At 42.1% G+C, this 20,981-nt stretch overlaps 1 protein-coding gene across 1 annotated transcript in view; it reads left to right on the top strand.

Moving 5' to 3' along the window:
- DEAF1 (DEAF1 transcription factor) overlaps window positions 1-18,639 on the top strand; it is a 45,896-nt gene extending 27,257 nt beyond the window's left edge. Inside the window, 6 exon segments of the mRNA XM_074954761.1 lie at window positions 2,941-3,191; window positions 7,477-7,585; window positions 13,343-13,365; window positions 13,367-13,408; window positions 15,060-15,149; window positions 18,398-18,639. Of these exon segments, the coding sequence (XP_074810862.1) occupies window positions 2,941-3,191; window positions 7,477-7,585; window positions 13,343-13,365; window positions 13,367-13,408; window positions 15,060-15,149; window positions 18,398-18,502 (620 nt within the window). The 3' untranslated portion in view covers window positions 18,503-18,639.
- The last annotated feature ends 2,342 nt before the right edge of the window (window positions 18,640-20,981 follow it).

Below are 20,981 nucleotides of genomic sequence, written 5' to 3'. Positions count from 1 at the left end.
AGCATTATCTCCTGCAAATTATAACCAAACTTGTTTGTCTGAGCAATTGGCTGAAGTAGGATTGAGTGGACTTTGTTTTATTTTTGAATGCAGTTATTTTTTTGTACATAATTCTACATTTGTAAGTTCAACTTTCATGATAAAGAGATTGCACTACAGTACTTGTATTAGGTTAATTGAAAAATACTATTTCTTTTGTTTTTTACAGTGCAAATATTTGTAATAAAAATACATATAAAGTGAGCACTGTACACTTTGTATTCTGTGTTGTAATTGAAATCAATATAATTGAAAATGTAGAAAACATCCAAAAATATTTAATAAATTTCAATTGGTATTCTATTGTTTAACAGTGCGATTACAAGGAGGGTTCCTCAAATTGAGTAAGATTTCACTGGGAGCTGAATGTGTTGAAGAACACAATTTGTGAAACTGTGCAATATAACAAAGGGGGCACTTAATCGATCCCTTCTAGGCCAGTTAGCGGCTCCAGCAAGGTTCCCTGGTGAAAGTAACTTCACCAGCGCAGTGCATTCAGGGGTGTATCCAATTGAAGAGGAAGCCAGAAATCTGTGACAGTGCTGAAAGTTACTGGATCTAAAGAGATGCGAATGAGAGGTTCCTGAGTGCAGTCAGCCACAGATGCTGTGGATTGCAGGGTATCTTATGTCATTGAATGGTTCATTCCAAGCTAACTTCAGTGAACCAGTGGAATAATGTTTTTTTTAACAGTTAATGTAAACTTATTTCAATACTGGATGCCCCCCCTCCACAGCCTGGTTAATAGCAGGAGTGACTGTTTTCCTTGTAAATCTGGGATTAATTCAGTTTTCATTTTATCACTGCAGTTCATTTGGCCATTTTTGACACTCCAAGATACTCTTCCTGTGACTAACACAATAGAAATACGTATATGGATAGCTAATGTATTTTGAAAGTTGGTGGAATTTTGTTAAATTCCTTCGTACACCTTTTTAGCAATATGGTAAATATGAAAAATTCATGGCTGGGAGCAAAGAGAAGTGATATTTTGTTCTTTCTAATGCACCGTTGCTGTAGCAAGTGTGTCTGACTTAGCCATAATTAGACTCCCAGAGAGATTTAGAATATAAATTTTGGGACGGTGCAGTTATAGTCTGTTAAATGTTCATCGTTCTGTATTAATCTCATATTTTGCTAAACATTCCATGCTACAGTGAATGCTTGTGCAGCCAGCCTCCCACATGTTACATGAGTCAGTTTGACATCGTGAACGCTTGCAAAAACAATGTGTAAGAATTTGTGGTCCCTGCTTCGCTTTGTGTTAGTTCAGATGACAGTGAGTGAAGAAGGAACATGTAGCAGTGGGGAATTGCCTGACTACCTGAACTTAGTTTCCAGATGTTCTTACATTTAGGGATATTTTTAAAAGGTGTAGAAGTGGGGTGGGTGGGTGGGTGGGTGTGTGTGTGTGTGTGTGTAAATGTTTTTAATGGGAGAAGGGATTGGCTGCGCTCCTCTGCAACACAGTCAGCCTTAACTCTCTCCTAACTAATTGCTTCATGTGAGAATATGGCAAATAAGGATAGTCCTGGCTGTTGCATTTGCTCCTGCTTATTCATGGCTCTGTGACCTGTGATTGTACTTCTCAGGTCACAGCCCTATATGCTTATAACAAATAAAGCTATTACCTACAATTCGGGCCTGCCCGTCCTTCCAGTTATCCAGTGCTGATGAGAATATGAGGATAATAATTTATCTGTGTTCTCCTGAGCTAGAAGTGCTCTTGTTGTGGTCCTGTTCCTTCTACGCTGGCTCACCTGGCTGACTCCACCTGTGAATCTAAGAACAAGAGTGTATGCAATGCGAACAGATACACTTTATCCTATGTGACTCTGCTCAACTCATTCTATGAAGGGCATAGTTACAGACTAGCATTCTCAATTCTCTGAAATTCATCACCTACTTCCATTTTAGGCAATTAAGTAAGAGGCCTGATTTTCAAAGGAGCTGAATACTCCCTCCTACTGACCTTAACTGAGCATCTCTGAAAATCAGACCTTGCTTAGGTACTTAAATATGAAAGTAGATTAACTTTTAGCATGCTCCAATTTCGAACATTTTGGCTACAGTACAAGCCTGCCCGTCTCATTGCACCTTTTATCCTCCTCCATAAGGTTTCTAGAAGAATTGCAACACTTTCCAAGAATGGGAATTTCATCCGTCAAAGAGCTTTTCAGTATATTCAGGGTCCTGTGGATTTTGTAGCCTGGGATTTTTCTCAGAATTATGCTGCAGAGTTATATTCTGGAATTTAAGCTATCATTTAAAACAACAACAAAAACAAAAATGTATCTAGCCCTCATGGATGTGAAGCAATCCTCTTAAATGTGAATCAGATGTAAACGAATGCAGTTTGTCGTCTTGAGTTTTGCAGACAGCCTGAAACAATAGCTCTGAGCGTGAACTGCCTCCACCACACACATTCATCTTAATATGTAGCTAGCTGTGAAACTCAAAGTTGACAAATGTCCACCTTAACTATTTTGTTGCTGATCATTGTAGCAGAAACAGCCAATTACTGTGCTGCTCCTAGGGCCCTAATCTGTTTTCCATGCCTACCTAGGTTCCAAAAAGCTCAGCTGTCAAGTTGACTGCGTTAGGCTTCACTAGAGTTGCACTGTAGCTAATTCCCTCCCTAATAAGTCATAGGTTTTACAGACCCCTCTGTCACCCTGAGTTAAGTTTTTCAAGGGCATATGTTCCTCAGCCCTCAAGTCTGAAAGTTCCACACGGGATCACTCCACACACCTCTGTCACTGATCTGTTGGGTGGCTTGATCATATTTGTTTAACTGGGTCTTGGTTAGATTGAACTTCTGGCTGAGATATGAAAAGAAGCATCTTGTGGAGTTGAAACACTTCAATCCTGTGTGCTTTGTTTTGTTTTCTTAATATTCAGTGTTGACGTCTCTTCCTGCCCTGGCTGTGCCACCCACTACCCCCACCAAAGCCATATCCCCCTCAGTGGTGAATGGACTAGAGATGACAGAGCAACGGAGCTGGCTGTACTTGGAGGAGATGGTCAACTCCTTACTGAACACAGCCCAGCAACTGAAGACCCTGATTGAACAGGCTAAACAGGCCAGCTCCTCCTTCCGGGAGGCCGCTGTTACTCAAGCGAAAATCCAAGCCGACGTGGAGAGGAAAGAGGTAACAATGCTGGAAGAGATGACATTGCTCGAGTCTGTATTATCTTTGTTTCCGACTACTAAGTGAGCAAAGTGCTACCTTACTCGGCTTCCCCTGTGGTTGGAATGAAAGACTGACTAATGAGGATAGTCTCAGAAACCTCGAGTCCTATTCATCACCCCTGCAGGATCCTCATAACTTCTGTTGAAGTCACTCAGTTACTCGTGTCTTGTGTTGGGGGAAGAGGGCACTCTGGGATTCTAAGAAGCTGAGGGTGCTACGGAAATAGTTTAAATTCTTGCTTCAGTGGTCACAGATTCTGAGCCCTGGCATCGAGGATCAGTTGGTTTCTGGGAAGGGGATGCTGATTTCATGCAAGACCTATATACCACACAACTAAGAAATAGCAAAAGCTCCAACTGCTTAACTAGACAGTTACTCTGCTTTCTTTATGGCAAACTAGCAAACATTTAAAAGATGCTACTCAAGCTGCTGACTTCCTGCTAGAGGAGCAAGGGATGGGGCAGTGGCATGTTACTGAGCGAAGTGTGTTTTGTTTTTGTTTTTGGGGGGAGGAGGGGAGTTTACATTGGGCAAAATGTTTATTCAGCAAATTGTCTTATTTACTGCTGAATAACAAAGTGTAGCTAGCATCTATTGCCATGGATACGAACTTCTGATACTGTCAGAGCCATTGCTGACTCCAGCCCTGTGGGCCTCCTAGATAAGGGTATAGAGAGAATCCATGAAAGACCGTATCTGGTAGGACTTCGATGCTAGAGCTGAGAGCTAGCAGGACAGTCTGAGCAGGATTTTAGTTACTTTAACAAAACTGACTTTTGTTTGTACTGAGAAACAGATTTTTTCTTGATTAACACACACACCGGGGGGGAGGGGGTTAAGTCTCCACTGCATTCCACCTGGTGTAGTCTTTTACACCTGTTCACAGTGGGTGCAAATGCTATTTTCTGATTTAGCACCCAAGTTATATAGGTGTAAGGACTACACAGGATATGAGGCATTGGAGAATCCGACCCACAGGTCTTTGAGGAGATATTTGCAGGCACAGATGCTTTTATTGTTTTATAATTTGTTGTCTGTTTGTTTGTTTTTCCCCCTCTCCAGTTTATGCCCTGTCTTCCCTCAGGGCTCCCAGATGAAGAAGGCTGGTTGGGGCTCTCATTAGAAGGCCATTGATGCTACGCACACTTTATATAAAGGCATCTCTGATGGCAGTACAGACTGCTACCCTCCCACCAGGGCTGCGTTTACTCACTTCGCTATGCTACTCCTATTCTCTGCTGGCACAGGAAGTGAGGGATCAAATCCAGCTGTTGCACAGCAGTTCAGAGCACTAATTTACAAGGGCAACTGCTGTGAGCCTGTGAGAGAGAGTGACTTTTTGTCAGTAACATACACCCCCAGCTGTACCATCTCTGCCTCTTACATTCTTATTTTGTAATATGTTGTTGATACTCGTGCTGCTGAGTGGCACTGTATTCTTTTGAGAAATTGTGTAGGTGATGTGGTCATTTATAATGACCCTTAATAACAATTGTAAAACTCTTACTTTTGTGGCTGCACAGATCCCTTTACCCAACCAGAAAAAATACTAATTTTCTTTTGGGTCTGCAAAACTTATCCAGCCAATAATAATTGGAATCGGTGCTTCCAGGTTTGTCTAAATTAACTTTTTCAGCAAATGCCTTCTGGAAAAAATCAGAGACAAGCTGGGGGAGGTAGTATCTTTTACTGGACCAACTTCTGTTAGTGAAATAGACAAGCTTTTGAGCTTACACAGAGCTCTTCTTCAGGTCTTTGGAAGGCACTTGGAGTGTCATGGCTAAGTACAATGTGGAACGGATTGTTAAGTATAAGGAGTTAATGCATGTTGCAAGAAATCATTCAAGGTGAAGTGTGCGGTTAAAACCTCTGCAGTCATAGGAGAAAGGAGGGTTACTGGGTTCTGGATTGTTGTAATGAACCATAAATCCAGTGTCTTTATTGAGTCCATGATTTTTAGTGTCTAATGGAACCAACTGCAATAATATCTGGAAAAAATGAAAACCCTGCTAAAAAGTATGTGGCGTTATTGGTAAATATATTTAAGCAAAACAAATCTGGATTATTTTTCATGTAGCTATTTCTTGATTTATATTTACTCTAGGGAATTTCACTGTAGGGAAGAGCTCAGGGTGCATGGGCAGGGATCATAACATTGGCATTTATTTTAATTACTCTCAAACAGTTGGGCTTTCCACTTTTAATTATGTTGGTCAAACACTGTCTGGATCTGACAATGTTGAAAGCCAGTTGCCCTAATCTGTAACACAAGAACCTTTTGTAGCTGAAGTAAACTTTCTGATACTTAAGATGAGCATGGGGTGGGGATCTTGCTGAGACTGCTCCATCACAAGTAACTGCTACTCTAATTGAGTTTTCAAATCTCCACAGTTCAGTGTTGGACAGGAACCTAGTTTTGTAAATATCTACTTTACTTTTTGCATGAACCAGCTAAGTGTAAGGAGAATCCATTCTGTAGCAGTACCTGGAATGAACAGAGCAAATGTGCATTTTCTATGTTCAGAGAATCCCCTCTGGTTAATGTAGAGTTGTAGACAAATCAGAAGGGGCTTTCATCAGTTTTCATTAACAGAAATGCTGAATGTAGTAGCTATCTTACCTCTGTTCAGGATCACCACCAGTTTTGTGCAATCGCTTTGCAGTGCTACGTTTTAAGTATTTTGAAATGAAAGATCTTTTCATTAGATAAGAAATGCAGAGCAAGCCCAAATAAGGGATTAAACCAGATCAGAGCTATGGAGTCAGATCTTCCTGGAATGTGAATTTAACACACATCAGGATTAAAGAAAAAAATCTGTTAGATTGAAAATCAGCCTGCTTCCACTAATAGGTTGTTCAGTAACAAGCTTTGTTGCTACAGCTGTTAATACAAGCTTCGCTCTTTGCACATCTGCAGAATTGTTGCTCAGTTCAGCGACATGACTCTTATATTGGCATTTGACACCTTATATGTAATGCTTAGCTTAGTTGAAGTGTACATTCACTGGCAGGAGAAGAAAGCAAACTGGAAAGTTTGCCCATGTATTACCTTTGATTTAGTCTTTTTGGATAGTGAGAAATAATGAAGCTATGTTGATATCACTATTAAAGACTGGCTAATCCTTAAATATTGCAAATGAACCATGCAGTTTCCAAATGACAGCAATTTAATTGGTGTTGCTGAAGTGAATCAAGCTGTGCCATGTACAGTAAAGTGGTATTTGCTTTTCTTGTGTTGAGATCTGTAGAATTCATAACCATGTGAAAGACACACTTCCACTTCCAGTCATCGTAGACTGAAAGAGAGATTTGTGCTGGGGCTAGGTCTTCATTTGTTACTTGACCATTGATTTGAAAAAACATTTGCAGTCAAATTATTGACATAGACCTTCCTTCTGATATTCTGTACTAATGTTACTGTCTGATGATGGTTCATTTGAGTCACTGGAACGTTTTTTTGTTTGTTTTTTTTAAATCTTTTTTTAAGGGGTGGAGGTTGCAGAGAGAGAATTTTTGGGAAAGGGGACTTGCTAAATGTAGCAAATAAAAATATATTCAGCGTTGTGTCATATAAATTGATGAAAGCCAGCAAAACAGGCTTTAGGCTGCAGTTCGTTCCTTAAAGTCGTCTGTTGTGTCTGAGTTGGGCAGGAGTGTTAGATCACTGGGTATACATAGGAACCTGTAGCAATCGCTAGACACTAGATAGTTCAAGTGAGTGTGTGGGTTTAAGGCTGGACTGTTTAAGGCTGGCTTCTTTCTTTTAGAAAGAAAATTCATCCAGATACAGTAACGGAATATATGAGAAGACAACAAATGTTCACATTTTTAAAAGGAATATTCGAAAATCCATTCCTCTATCACGTATCTCCCAAATCCTGTGTTCACATGTTTATTTGCCTCTGACCAATGATGGCATCACAGATCTCATGCTCGTAGCCGGAAAATGTTCCAGTTTAGATGTTTGTGAAGCCCTCAGCTGTTACAATGGAAATGTATCAGAGTAGCAGCCGTGTTAGTCTGTATTCGCAAAAAGAAAAGGAGTACTTGTGGCACCTTACAGACTAACAAATTTATTAGTGTCTAAGGTGCCACAAGTACTCCTTTTCTTAATGGAAATGTAGGATCACAAACTCCAAACTTGTAAGTTGAACATCTCAAATATTTTCTTTCAAGATATGATTGTAATTTTTAAGTCTACATATATATTCAGGGACTAATTTTGACTGTCCTTTTTTTTTAGTTGATAGAAATTGGCTTAAGGAGCATGGTTTGGTGGGTAAAGTACAGGACTGGGAGTCTATTCCGGGTTCTATTTCCAGCTCTGCCACAAATTTCTTATGTGACCTTGGGTAAGTCACTTAATGGTTCTGTGCCTCAGTTTCCTCATCAATAAAATAACAATAGTATTTACCTCACAGAGGTTTGGTGAAGTCTTAACAAGTGTTAGAAAAGTTTTGAGAGAGCCCTGGATGGAAGGCATTATTGAAGTACAAAGTATTAATCCAGGCCATTCCCAGTCATTTTGAATCACACCCCACCTTAGCACTTCTTTTTTTCTTTTTTTAACTTGAAGCATCCACCCTTTACAATAGCAAGAAGGATACTGCCACCTCCTGTTGCTAATGTGTTTGTTCTGGGCATACTGGTCAGATTACTGCTTCATCAAAATGCATGTCAAATGGTACTATAAAAACACCCCTTACCTTTTAAAATGGAGTGACGCTGCAACCCCGTACACCAGATCATAACTCCACTCACTCAGATTTGGCTCAGCCATTCCTCCGTCATGCCAGCAAGGAAAGCTCTCTGCCATCCCATGCCTCCCAGCTCTGGGTGGGGTGTCCTGGACTCCCCCTAGTTGCATCCCCGCTGAGTTCAGGTTCTCAAAAGTGGGGGGGTAATGGCTGTTTAGCCCCTTTATCTCTGACACCCATGGCTGTGCCCCCTAGAAAGTCTGACACCTCCCTCCCCCGGTTGAGAATCTATGTATTAATCAGACACGTTTTTTAAATTATCATCATAGCAGTTTTTTAAAGCTGAAAAATAAGATTCCACCATTTACTGTAGCAACCCCCTTGGCGCAGTTACTGTTACAGTAGAACTGTCTCAGTTTGCACACCGGAGTGTCTCATGCAGGTAGTACTGCCTCAGTGCTACAAATGGTTAGGATGCGTTGTCAGTCCATTAGAACCATTACAAATTCGCTGTAATTTGGTGTTACTGGTCCAGAGCATTGATACACATATGCAGTGTTGATCATGTCTGAGTTTCAAAGTTTTAAATAACTCCAGCATTTTTTAAAACTATAATGAAATCAGTGTTAAAAGCTACTTTTTATTATGCATCACCCCAAAGGTTTTCTGAACTGAGACCACTTCTACTATCTCTCTGCAATCAGAGACTTCCTAGAACTAGTCCCAGATATGAGACACTGACATCTGTTGAAATACTTTGGACGTCAGTGCCCATAAGACGCACCCAGTATATGTGAACGTTTGGTGTGCATGCAGCTGATACTTTAGTTCTGTGTATGGCTATATGTTTTCACATGGAAACGCCAGACATCATTTACATACGGTCAGCTTATTGTGAGTGACAGACAGACATCTGTGTTTTTGGCTAAAAGTGATCTCGCACGTTAAAGAAAATCCTTTTTATCAACTATTGGTATTTCATGTGTTTGTATAAAAATGAAGGTCTCAGTATTTGTGTTTTAAACAATAAAATATTTATTGGTGTCCAGGAAGTATGATTTGATATTTCATATTTGATATTCCTGTTTTCTAATCAAGTAAAATTCTCAGCCACCCTTATTGAAAGACCCTTAAAAGACTACATTTGATTGGTCACTGAATTCTGGTTTCACCGTGTCTTTTTGTTTAAAAAGAGTGGGATGATGGTGGGGGATACTCTGCATTTAAAGGTTGAGGATGCTCAGCATTTCAGAGGAGGTGCTTAGTATGTTTCAGGATAAGCCTAAAAGGAATGGATGAAAGGCACAACTTTACACAAAGCCCGAAATGCCTGCAAAATCTAACATTTATAGTGTTTGTTAAGCTGCCATTTAGTTCGAGCAGGTTTTAGAGAAAATGTAAACCCACCAAAAATCCGTTCCCATATTCTGTGCAAAATGAATACTGTTTAAGCCATTAAAAAGCCCAAGACCCTAAGCCAAAGATATGAATATAAAATATCATTCCTCTGTGAATTAATGTAGAAAAACAATAGAAAAAGTCCCATCCCTTCAATGTAACACTGTTCGAGGGGATGCTACTTTTAAGGACCAGGCTGAAGATTAGATTATTTAACAGCTGGATTGTCTGAATTCTTTTCCCAGAAAGATTGAAACAGATCAGGGCAGGAGGCATGAAATTAAATGAAAAAGGGTCCGGCATTTAAGGAATCTAGGTGTACACAGAAAGTAGTTAGTATATGGATTATGCTACATAGGACAGCAATAGGCACAGTTCAGATCAGTGGTTCTCCAAATTTTTCTGGAGACCATATAATAAGAGAGAGATTCTCTTGATTCAGTTCCACACTCAGTTTCCCTCTGCTTGGGTCTCAAGTGGCTCAGTTTCTGCAGACTGCTGATGATCTGTGGCCCGTAATTGGAGGACTCCTGGTTCAAATAAATTAAGTGGAGGTGAAAATATCTTCATCTGCGTATTCCAGGAAGGAGTGGGGGCCTGGAGTGGGTACCTGATAGCTGTGCTTTCTGGTGGCTATCCTATATCTCTTCACTGAAAATTAGGCAGGGGAAAAGTCCTCCGCTATGGAGCTCACAGCCTGTGGCAGCCCCCTAGAGCTAGAATTCATTGGCTATCAGCATAGTGCATCCGTTTGTGTGACTGTGTAGACCACTGCTGAGGGGTTTGTTGTGGCTGGTTTGGACTGCGCTCGTGTGTGCATGTATTGGAGGGGAATATTTAACATGCTGCACTTAATCTCAAAAAAAATATGCTGGAATTGTAAAAGGTTCAGAAAAGGGAAACAAAATGATTAGGATTATGGAACGGATGCCATATGAAGAGAGATGAATAAGACTGGGACTTTTCAGCTTGGAAAAGAGATGACTGAAGGGTAATATGATAGAGGTCTATAAAATCATGACTGGTGTGGAGAAAGTAAATAAGGAAGTGTTATTTATTCCTTCTCATAACACAAGAACAAGGGGTCACCAAATGAAATAAATAGGCAGCAGGTTCAGAACAAACAAAAGGAAGTATTTCTTCACACAACACACAGTCAACCTGTGGAACTGCTTGCCAGAGGATGTTGTGAAGGCCAAGGCTATACCAAGGTTCAAAAAGGAACTTGATACGTTCATGGAGGATAGTCCATCAATGGCTATTGGCCAGGATGGGCAGGGATGGTGTCCCTAGCCTCTGTTTGCCAGAAGCTGGGAATGAGTGACAGGGGATGGATCACTTGATGATTACCTACTCTGTTCATTCCCTCTGAAAACACTGGCCACTGTCGGAAGACAGGATACTGGGCTAGATGGACCTTTGATCTGACCCAGTATGGCCACTCTTATGTTCTTAATTGCTGTCATACGGACCAGAGCATTGAGTGCAAAAAAAAAAAAAAAAATTATAGAAGCAGTGTGGCATTTTCCCACACTTCACGTTAGCTAATTGGTATTATAGGTAGTTTGCCTTCCACTTGATACTACAAGGCCTGTTTTCACCTTCCTGGAAGAACATGCATTTTCTTTCCAGCATGACTCTTTGCCTCTCTTGCGCAAATAAATATCTGGTAAGGTGGCAAAAGAGCAAACACTAGCTAGAATGTGGAGGTCAGACCCAGATTCTCAGCTGGTGTAAATTGTCAGTTCCAGTCCCTCTCAAGACTTGAGGTCACTCTTTGCCCAGGAAAAGTCATTCTGATTAAAACTGACTCCAAAGTAGAAACACAATCTCTAAGTAGTGATTATTGTTGCTGTTCCACTGAGGTTGCCTTTAGTTTGGACAGCACTTTGGCATCAAATTCTAGGCAGAAAATTGTACTTATTAAATTCTGCTGCAAGTATGACTCTTCACTTGTGTCTAAGCAGGACTAGAAGTATTAAAGATTCTGTGCATGGTACTTTGCATGCTACATAGATTGAGTCTCTTCATTTAATAAAGCCAGAGCTAAACCAAGCCTCTTGCTATAAGGGGTGAGATATTTCCGTCTATTATTCTCCAACTCCCAAGAGTTTCTTAATTTGATTCCATGTCATGGTAACTTAAGGATTTCTAAGGTTGTGGTTTCACAGGAACGTAAATGCCTTGATGCCAGGTCATAAAGATGATCTGAAATTAAGCCCTTAATCTGTTTCAGTGTTGGGGACCTACTCTCAGGTAAACCTACTTTTCTTTACGGTGGTATATCAGGGTTTTTTTTTAAACTTCCCCTGAGGTTTAACTCTGGGTCAGCACTGAATCTAATCTGGTTTCACTCCTTCCTTATGTGGGCCCACGGGAGGTTGGGGGGAGAAGAGAACATCTGTTGTACTCAGAAACTGACTGGGGGGGAAAAAACTGAAAGTCCTCTGAGACACACCCAATGTGAACTGCTTTGGGACAGGTTACTTATGCCAGCAAATACGAGACAGCAGAGCAGATGGCTGTACCACTGCATCTCAGAGAAACCAAGTTACAGACCTGGTCTGATATTTAAAAAAAAAATCCAGCTTTGCCAGTCTGTCCTTGCCAAATGTGTCTACTCGGTTAGTGTGAAGATTATAATAAATCCATAGGGTTTTGCATGCATGTTCTTTGACTTGACTAGATTGGCATTTAGTTCTACTAGGGTAGCTGGACTGCAGTGGAGCCTTTACCCCCACTTTTGTTTTTGTATTTTGGGGGACAGGATTGCACAGCCCCAGTGTCGTTTCTAAAAGGTTCGAGACATTTATTTTGTCTGTTTTTTTTCCCCTGTTCTCGTTTATGGGCTATTCCATTCCTCCAGAGTCCATCTGGTCTCCCTGGGTATGTCTACACTGCAATAAAAATCCTGTGACACAGCCTCAGCTGGCCTGGGTTGGTTGACTCAGGTTTGTGGGGCTCAGCTGTGGGCTAAAAATTGCAGTGTATACATTCAGGGTGGAGCCCAGTCTCTGAGACCCTCCCCCTGCATGGGGTCAGAGCCCAGGCTCCCGCACGAGGCCAAATGTGTACACTGCAGCCCCGGCTCTGAGACTCAGTGCTGCAGTTTTCTATTGTAGTGTAGATGTGGATTTTTAGTGGTCTGAGGGAAATTTACTCAAGCGAAATTTGACTCAAGCTAGTGATCATGAAATGCCTTTAGCCGTATACCATTGTTACCTGCACTGCTGCTTCTGGTAAGTGTCATCTCATGCAAGACTCAGCCCTGGTCTACACTTACAATTTAGATTGATCTAGCTACATGTGTATAGGAGTGTTCACACCCCTGAGTGCTGTAGTTAAGCCAACCTAACCTTCAGTGTAGACATGGCTAGGTTGACAGAAGAAATCTTTCATCAACCTAGCTACCGCCGCTCGGGGAGGTCAGGTTTCAGAGTGGTAGCCGTGTTAGTCTGTATCAGCAAAAAGAACGAGGAGTACTTGTGGCACCTTAGTTAGTCTCTAAGGTGCCACAAGTACTCCTCATTTTTTTTCTGCGGAGGTCAGTTATCTAAATCAATGGAAAAACCCCTTCCATCAGTGTGGGAAGCATCTACACGATGTTGTGCACCCCTAGTGCAGACATGCCCTCAGACACCCAGTTTAACGGATGAGCTCCTGTTTGGGTGGAGTGGAGAAGTGGGATTGCTTTAACATTGCGGTTACTTGACAGTTACATGAGCAATTAACCGGGATGTCTGATCAAAGCAAAACGTCTTCATGCAGGCTCTTTTGCTTACCTCGAGTGGACCCCACAGTGTCACCTTCTTTTAAGGAACGGTAATGGCTCATTCAGATGCCCCCAATCCAGTAGTGCAAAAGAATGAGCTCAAGTAATGGTATCTTTATTATTTATATTACCACTGCGCCGAGGCACACTAATCATTTGATATAAACAGCTCCCTGTGCTGCCACACCTTACAATCATGATACATTTACCAAGTAATGGTTCCAATGTCTCTTTCATTGCAGCAATATCAAAACCAGTTATTTCAACAAACAGAAGATGTCGATGGTAAAACAGAAATCATCATCAAGGTAAGAACAAGACTGCTGTTGCAGCCTTTAAATCCCAGCTGTAAATGTCACATGCTTTAAGAGTGTTCTTTAGCAAAGACTGACTTTGCTGAGGATCAGTGGGGATGAGTTCACATGAGGTGTGGGAGCTTTAACTCTCTCCCTGGCTTTTATGCATTTATGTCTGAACGTTAGCACTATCTGAATATAGTTTTATTGAACTGGCTTTATTTCTAGGTATGCAGATAAGATGCAAACAGACAGTGTGAATGAGCTGAGTGTTAATAGGGGTCTGGATGTTAAATCAGTTGTGCCTGAAAGAGAGAAGCAGCAGCTAAACTAAATATGGCTTGTGTTAATGTTGCCGCAGTGTGACAATATATTCACAGCCAAGAACTACTTCCTGTGATGGCACTACACCATTGCTCCGACTTGCTAATGACACGTCAGTAATTTGATGAGTTGGAAACTGAATGAGCTGTAAAAAAAAATGTACCCTGACAGCCCGGGTTAAGTGATCCTCCCACTTAAATATACAGCTCTTTTCATTTTTAATTGGAGTTTTATTGAGATAGGGATAAAGCAATGGACATCAAAATATTTATGAAGCTAGGTGTTGCAGTTACAGAAACCATTCATCCTTTCTGTATGAAGAGAGATGGTGCAGTTAACCCCAGGTTCTGGGTCTGTGCTTCTAAACTAGCCTTTTTTCCCCTCTGTCTCTCTTCCCTGTTAGGAAATTGCTGTTTCGATCATATTAGCAATCATGTTCTTTTCAATCAGTGAAGCCAGGAAGGCAGAAATTCAGTCCTCATTTTGTCTTCATGTGCCTAGATGTTGCTTCACATAATGTTCCATGTATGTAGGACCCCTCCCCCTTGTGAAAATCAGAGAAAATTAAATGTGGTGTGTGAGCCAGCTATTTGAACTTCCACGCACACCTTTCTATCACAGTCAGAGCCAGTAATAAACTGATGTAAAGGAGCTAAGCACACTGGTAAAATAAAAGTTTTTGTTATGTATCTGTAATGAAAATTGGGGAGCCCAGCTGGGGGTTAGAGTATATTTGTCTGTGACGGTTCCACTAGAGCGATGCATACTTAACACTTACCTGCAGCTAATTTAGATGAAGTTCCAAGTTTTCCAAGCCTGTGTGAGTACCTGGTCCATTCTTGTTAAACCCTGAGTTTATCTGAAGGAGGCTGAAAGGTTAAACTTCTGCCTAGAGAGACATGTAAAGAGCTTGTTGGTGGATTCTGAAAGGAATCCACTGTAACGAAGAGTTGTATATGCCTCCATTGGCTGACTGCGTGTTCAGATACATCAGGTCAGCTTAAGTAAAACACTGTGGGAGGAGCCTCTGTGTGATATATTGCAAGGTTTCCCCAATGTCCCAGGGTCTGATTCATAGCTTTGGGTCGCTGTTTGCTCTTCAGAGAGGCAGATGGATGGAGTACTGGGAAATCGCTATGTTGGTTCAAAATTGTTTTGCTTTCTGAAGGGACTTAAGCTAAGATGGAAGGGAGAGTGGATTTCCAAGACTGTTCCCTGAGCCATTATGCTGCTTTTTCCTTTGCACTGCTATGAGCTTCAGCCTTCAGACTACTGTTTGAGTTGAAAGCATCTAGCTTTTTGTCATCCCTGACCCGGCCACTTTGTCCTTTTTTTGCAGCAGTCCTGTGTAAACTGTGGTCGGGAGGCAATGAATGAGTGCACCGGATGCCATAAAGTCAATTACTGCTCAACTTTCTGCCAGCGGAAGGTAATGGATTCTTTATAAGTCACAGATACCACTGTCTAAAGGCAATCAGCATAGCTGGCGAAACAGGTTCAAGCATGTACTGAATACCCCCAAATAAGCAGGGTAAAGAGGACTGGCCAGCATATTAGTATATGTGAGCTTATCTTCTAATGCGAGTCTACAGCTTGCAGACCTGACAGATCACTGGCTGCTGTTCACACTGTAACCTCAGCAGGCACTCAGCATTACACCCATGACTGAGAACATACAGGCTGCCTGTAAGAGCATGGTCATTCTTGTTCTTGGGGAGTTTTTCCCGCATTTTTTAGGTTATTCGTGTTTTTTCTGTTTACCATCCCCAGGGTCTGTCGCATCTTGTAAGTTTGTCAATCATATTTTTTTAAAAGGCAAATATACAACTGGGACGTATGTGTCCCTATAGCCAGCCTGCCTGCATGTTCCAGTGCTGAGCTGGGGTGGTTGTGACATCACCAGCAGAGAGCATGCTGGGGCAGTGTACCAAACAGACCCTGCCAATCGGAGAGAAGCCACAGTAGAGGTGAGGAAAACGAGACCATTTTCAGTGAAGTCCTTCTGTTTATGTGCATCATTTATCTGTATCGCAGAAACTAAAACTTCCTTTAAAAAGAGATTAAGGGTAGTTAAGTGTGACATCCCTCATCATGCAATCCCTAAAAAACAAGGAAATAAGTTAAATGTCCCCTAATGCTCACACGACACATTTCCACTGACTCTGACAGACTCCGCATTGTCATTAGGAATCTCCTTCAAGTGCCAACTGATAAAGGAAACACACCCACACAACACGTTAATCTCCCTCATGGTGTAACACACAACCTTCATTGTAACCTCATGCATGCCCCATGTACACACTGCACACTTAACTTGTGCCTGTGTGTCAATTACATGTTCATTGATGTTGCTACCGCCCCTCTGTTTGTAATATTTGGAGAGGGTTTTCTAAGATTGGCAACTCACCTGTTCAAGGTGAACTCCCAAGGTAAAATAAAAATCCAGGTCAGGCCTGAAACAGGTCCTGACTCCCTCACCAAGTGAATTGTCAGGCACATGAGGCTGTGACGGCTTGCATTTTTCTATTAAATAAACTTTTTGTTTATTTTTACCCCAAACAGGTCTCTGTTGTGCAAACTGTGGGGAGTGTGTCCCACAGTGACCTGCTAAAGGGGTCAGGTTTCACTCCGTCAGGGGTGATGAACTGAAGGGGAGAAGTCTGAGTGTCTGGGAGTTAACAACATAGGGTAGATGGATTTGGGGAGATTCTGGATCAGAAGGGCTGCAAGGCATAGCTAGGCTGGGGGAAGCCAGGATCAGACCTGTATGCTTATAGGCTGGCTGCTGGTGTCAGGGCTCTGACTCATAACAGCATCACACTGAGGCACTCAAGGTGACAGGGCAGGTGGTGATAGAACCCCTCACTGGCCTGAGTGATCCCCAAAATGTCAGAGGCACAGAAATAAGATTTAATGTGTACCCTGCCCTGGCTCTTCCTGCTTTAACAACTTGCCAGAATACATTGGTCTGTGGTGTTACTGATACCATAGGTAGCATGAGATCTCTGCCATTGGTGATAATACAAATTAATGGATTGTGGCATGGTTTAAGCAAACCAAGAAGTAACTCAGGGTTTCCCAGGAGGGAAAAACAAATATGGAAAGGTGTGGTGGTATTGTATGACTTTTAAACCAACCTGGGATAATTTAAGCACTATACCCAGGTGTACAGACACTCTTTTCTTAACCTGTGTATTATACAATTTTAACATTAGCTTTAATAACATTTTTAAATCTTCTGTGCTGTGTGTTCCTCACATCTTGTTTACTGGCACGTTTTGGACATGTTCTTGCCAGAACTTAAAGGTGAACCAAAAATTTAGTTTAGCCAGTTATGTTCTTGGAGCATGTCCTAATTCAGTCCGGTTGGTTGAAGCCAAATGCAGTGAGAACAAACAATTTTTTAAATACTAAACAAATTAATGCTCTTCTTGTATCCTGTTTGCCTTGTTTTGACTTGAATAGTAATTACTGCTGCATTTCCCACTTAGAATGCAATTGTCAAAATGTTCAAAAAATGAATGAATGTTTGCTGCAATATCCTCCTAAAACCTACAAGTCATTTTCCTGAGAGTCTCAGGGCAGCAGTCCCACCAGATTACCTCAATGTAACATACACAACATAACACAAGCTGTTCACTGTAAAATACTGAACAGTCACGATTTCACTTTCTTACTAGACAATGTAGGTGCCTGCTCCAAACGAACAAAACACCTCGCCCGCCGCTGATGCTGAAAAAATACAGTACAGTAGTTTAATCCAGCTATTTGTAGCTGCAACCCCAAACTCTGTCTTCTCTTGCTGGTATATATTAGACAAGTTCATTTATGATCTGCCTCCTTCCCCTCCTGGTCTGTGATCCCATCACATCTCATGAGCTAAGCAGGGTTGGATTTGATTAATATTTGAATAGGAAACCAGCAGATAAGAGAGGATATTACCAGAGGGGGGTATTGGTCAAGGTCAACTTTCCCCTGTTCGTAGTGAACCAGTGCCCCAGCACAATGCTAGAAGTGTGCTGTGTTGTTTTTCAGATGAGGGTTACAACCAAGGTCCTCCTCGTTTTGTGATGATTAAAACTCCTGCCGTGTTTTTCACAATGGTGGGGTAGCTGACTTGTGTCGTGACTAAATTCCAATTGGGAGAATTGACCTTCTGCCTATTTAAATTCCCTTTGTGATTTCAGTCGGATATGTTATTCCTTATGTCCTCTCCTAAATTGGTATTGTTTTCTATGCACTGTTAAGCAGCGGCTGAATTTCAGCCCAGTGTCAGGGGAAGCGGTTCCTTAATACGGTTTATAAAGCCTGATAAATATTTACAGATTCTTTGAGGAAACAGACATTCTATAAAAATGAGTTCTCAAGTCCATATCTGGTGCTACTGCTGTTCGCTTTCACAAGATCATACAGGGTACATCTACATAGCAGAAAAGACCAGCAGTGGTGAATCTTGGAGCCCACGTCCGCTGACTTACACTTGTGTAGCAGGGCTAAACAGAGCAGTGTAGAGGCTCTGGCTGGAGCTCAGGCTCTGAAGCCCAAGTTAGTTGATCTGGGCTCTGAGAGTAACTGCCACAGGTTTGATTTTTTTTTTTTTTTTTTTTGCTCTTTAGATATACCTACAGTCTCCTGCTGCTGTCTCTTTTCACATTCTCTCTGCGTGCTCCTTTGCAGGATTGGAAGGATCACCAGCACATGTGCGGTCAGTCAGCCACAGTCACAGTGCAAGCAGAGGAGGTGCATGTCACAGACAGTGTCATGGAGAAAGTCTCCGTCTGAAAAATCTACTTCTGAGGTCCCAGAAAAGAACAAGGGAAGGTGCTTGGCTGGATCAGCAAGCTGGATGGGAGCTCGTATTGCTGGATGTCTGGAAACTGAACTCTTCTCTTCAGGGAGCTCGTCTTATGAAGATGCTTGAGCACTGTGACATCGTTTACATTTTGGAGGTCTACACAGAATCTTAGCAAAGGAGACACTAAAGATATGTGATCTGGGAAAAATAACTAGACTTGCTGATCAGGAGGCCACCCTCACTTGAAGGAATTTTGGACTGTGAAGTTAAGCTTGCAAGACTTTGAAACCCCTCCGTTGCAGATTACAATGTTAGAGCCATCTCTCTTGAGGGCCATCTACAGTGGTTGGAGCGAAAGTTAAGATGTGCCAGTGTTCCATTCCACCCCATGCTACCCTACCTCTCATTTGAAAAAACAGATCTTCCTTCATTTGTTTAATTTAATTGTCTTTAAAAACGTACATCATAAACTATATTCTCTCATTAGAAGTCCTTTTTCTGATTCATTTTTTCTTCCAGGGCAGAGTTTTACATATTGGAAATTCTGCATGTGTATATAAACAGAAGATGTCATGTTGTTAAACAAAATACAGTGAAATCATGAAAGCACATACCTGTAACATTCCTTTTACACCAAGTGTGTTTGGCAGAGCACCGTTAAACAGACAGCGTGGACATATTTTGCTCAGCACAGTAAGGTGAAGTTTCATGACGCTGGTGTTTCTCAGCTGCCTTTTTGTAGGAGCTGTCTTGCCAAAATTGGATCTACCTGAGCCAAAGTAAGAGTATAAAATGGTTTCTTTCCTGGCATTAGTGTACTGACATCGGGACTTCACTGCAGCGATTAAAACAAAATGCTGAACCGTTAAGTAAGTCTCTACAAAAATGGCTAATTCCATTAAATCCCTTTTAGTGACTTAGACTAGCCAGGCTAAGTGTCCCAGACTCCTGTTTAAGAGTACAGTAACTCCTCACTTAACGTCGTCCCGGTTAACGTTGTTTCGTTGTTATGTTGCTGATCAATTAGGGAACATGCTCATTTAAAGTTGCGCAATGCTCCCTTATAACGTTGTTTGGCAGCCACCTGCTTTGTCCACTGCTGGCAGGCAGAGCAGCCCGTTGCAGCTAGTGGTGGGGGCTTGGAACCAGGGTGGGCCGGCAGCCCCCCTATCAGCTCCCCGCTCCCGTAAGTTCACTGTGCGGCAGCCACCCAGCAGGCCATCAATTGCCTGCAGTTTAGCTGTCTCTCCCCCCACTGCCATGTGCTGCTCCTGCCTTCTGCCTTGGAGCTGCTTGCTGTGGGGGGGGGAGAAGAGGGGGGCTAATGTCAGGGTGTCCCCCTCCCCCCTGCTCCTGCCCTCTGCTTACCCCATCACCATAGAGCCGGGGGGACATGACAGGGCTCAGGACGGAGGGAGCTTGCTGGCAGCAGCTGCTGTCTCAACATGCTGATCTACTTAAAAGGGCAATGTACTTAGAGTGGGGCAGCGTACTTAAAGGGGCAATGCGCATCTCTCTCTCTCTCTCTCCCCCACACACAGCATGTGCATCTCTGTCAGCCATGCTGTCTCCCCTCTCTCCATGTGGGCTGCCTTGTAGAGTGTGGGGCTACATTAACAACAATGTGTTAATCCTTGAGGGCTCAGGGGAGTGCTAGATCATCATCTAGCAGTAAGACATTCCCTGGGAAATATCCCACCCTCTGATTCCACCACCTCAACCAAGCTTCACAATCATCATTGCTGTGTACAGTATTAAATTGTTTGTTTAAAACTTATACTGTGTGTGGGTGTGTATATATATGTCTTTTGTCTGGTGAAAAAAGTTTCCCTGGAACCTAACCACCTCTATTTACATTAATTCTTATGGGGAAATTGGATTCACTTAATATCGTTTCGCGTAAAGTTGCATTTTTTAGGAGCATAACTACAATGTTAAGCGAGGAATTACTGTAATACACTGACCTGAGGCTTGCCATCAACCTGTGAAAAATTCTTCCTCAGTGCTTTTTTTGATACAGGCCTGGAACCTTCTACTGATGTGCCTTAGCCATTGTTTCTGTTCATTGAACATGAACTAGTGTCACTCATCATAGAGCTGATGTCCTGGCTTAAAATTTAAGCAGTCCCAGTCAGTAGACTGACACATGGGCAGAAGTGAGGGGACTGATGCAAGAACTGTTTGGTGAAACTCCATGACCTGTTATGCAGGAGGTCAGACGAGATGATCATAATGGTCCCTTCTGGTCTTATAATCTAGGGACCCTAAAGTTATTGTAATAGTAAACCGGTATTTATTTTAACAAGGTGGAAGCTGGTTTGTAGTCTCTCATGTTGGGCTCCTGTACTGCTGGTATCACATATGGTCTCTCTTGAGTAAGATTGCTTCTACCAATACCCGTCTCGTCTGGAGCTCCAGCTGCTACCAAGAAGAACTGGATGGTTTGGAAGATAGTTGTGATGGAAC

This window comes from Natator depressus, chromosome 6 (genome assembly GCF_965152275.1).
Source record: "Natator depressus isolate rNatDep1 chromosome 6, rNatDep2.hap1, whole genome shotgun sequence".
In the NCBI taxonomy this organism is placed as follows: Eukaryota; Metazoa; Chordata; order Testudines; family Cheloniidae; genus Natator; species Natator depressus.
The sequence above is the reverse complement of the archived record's forward strand: the minus strand, read 5'-3'. Positions and strand labels throughout refer to the sequence as shown.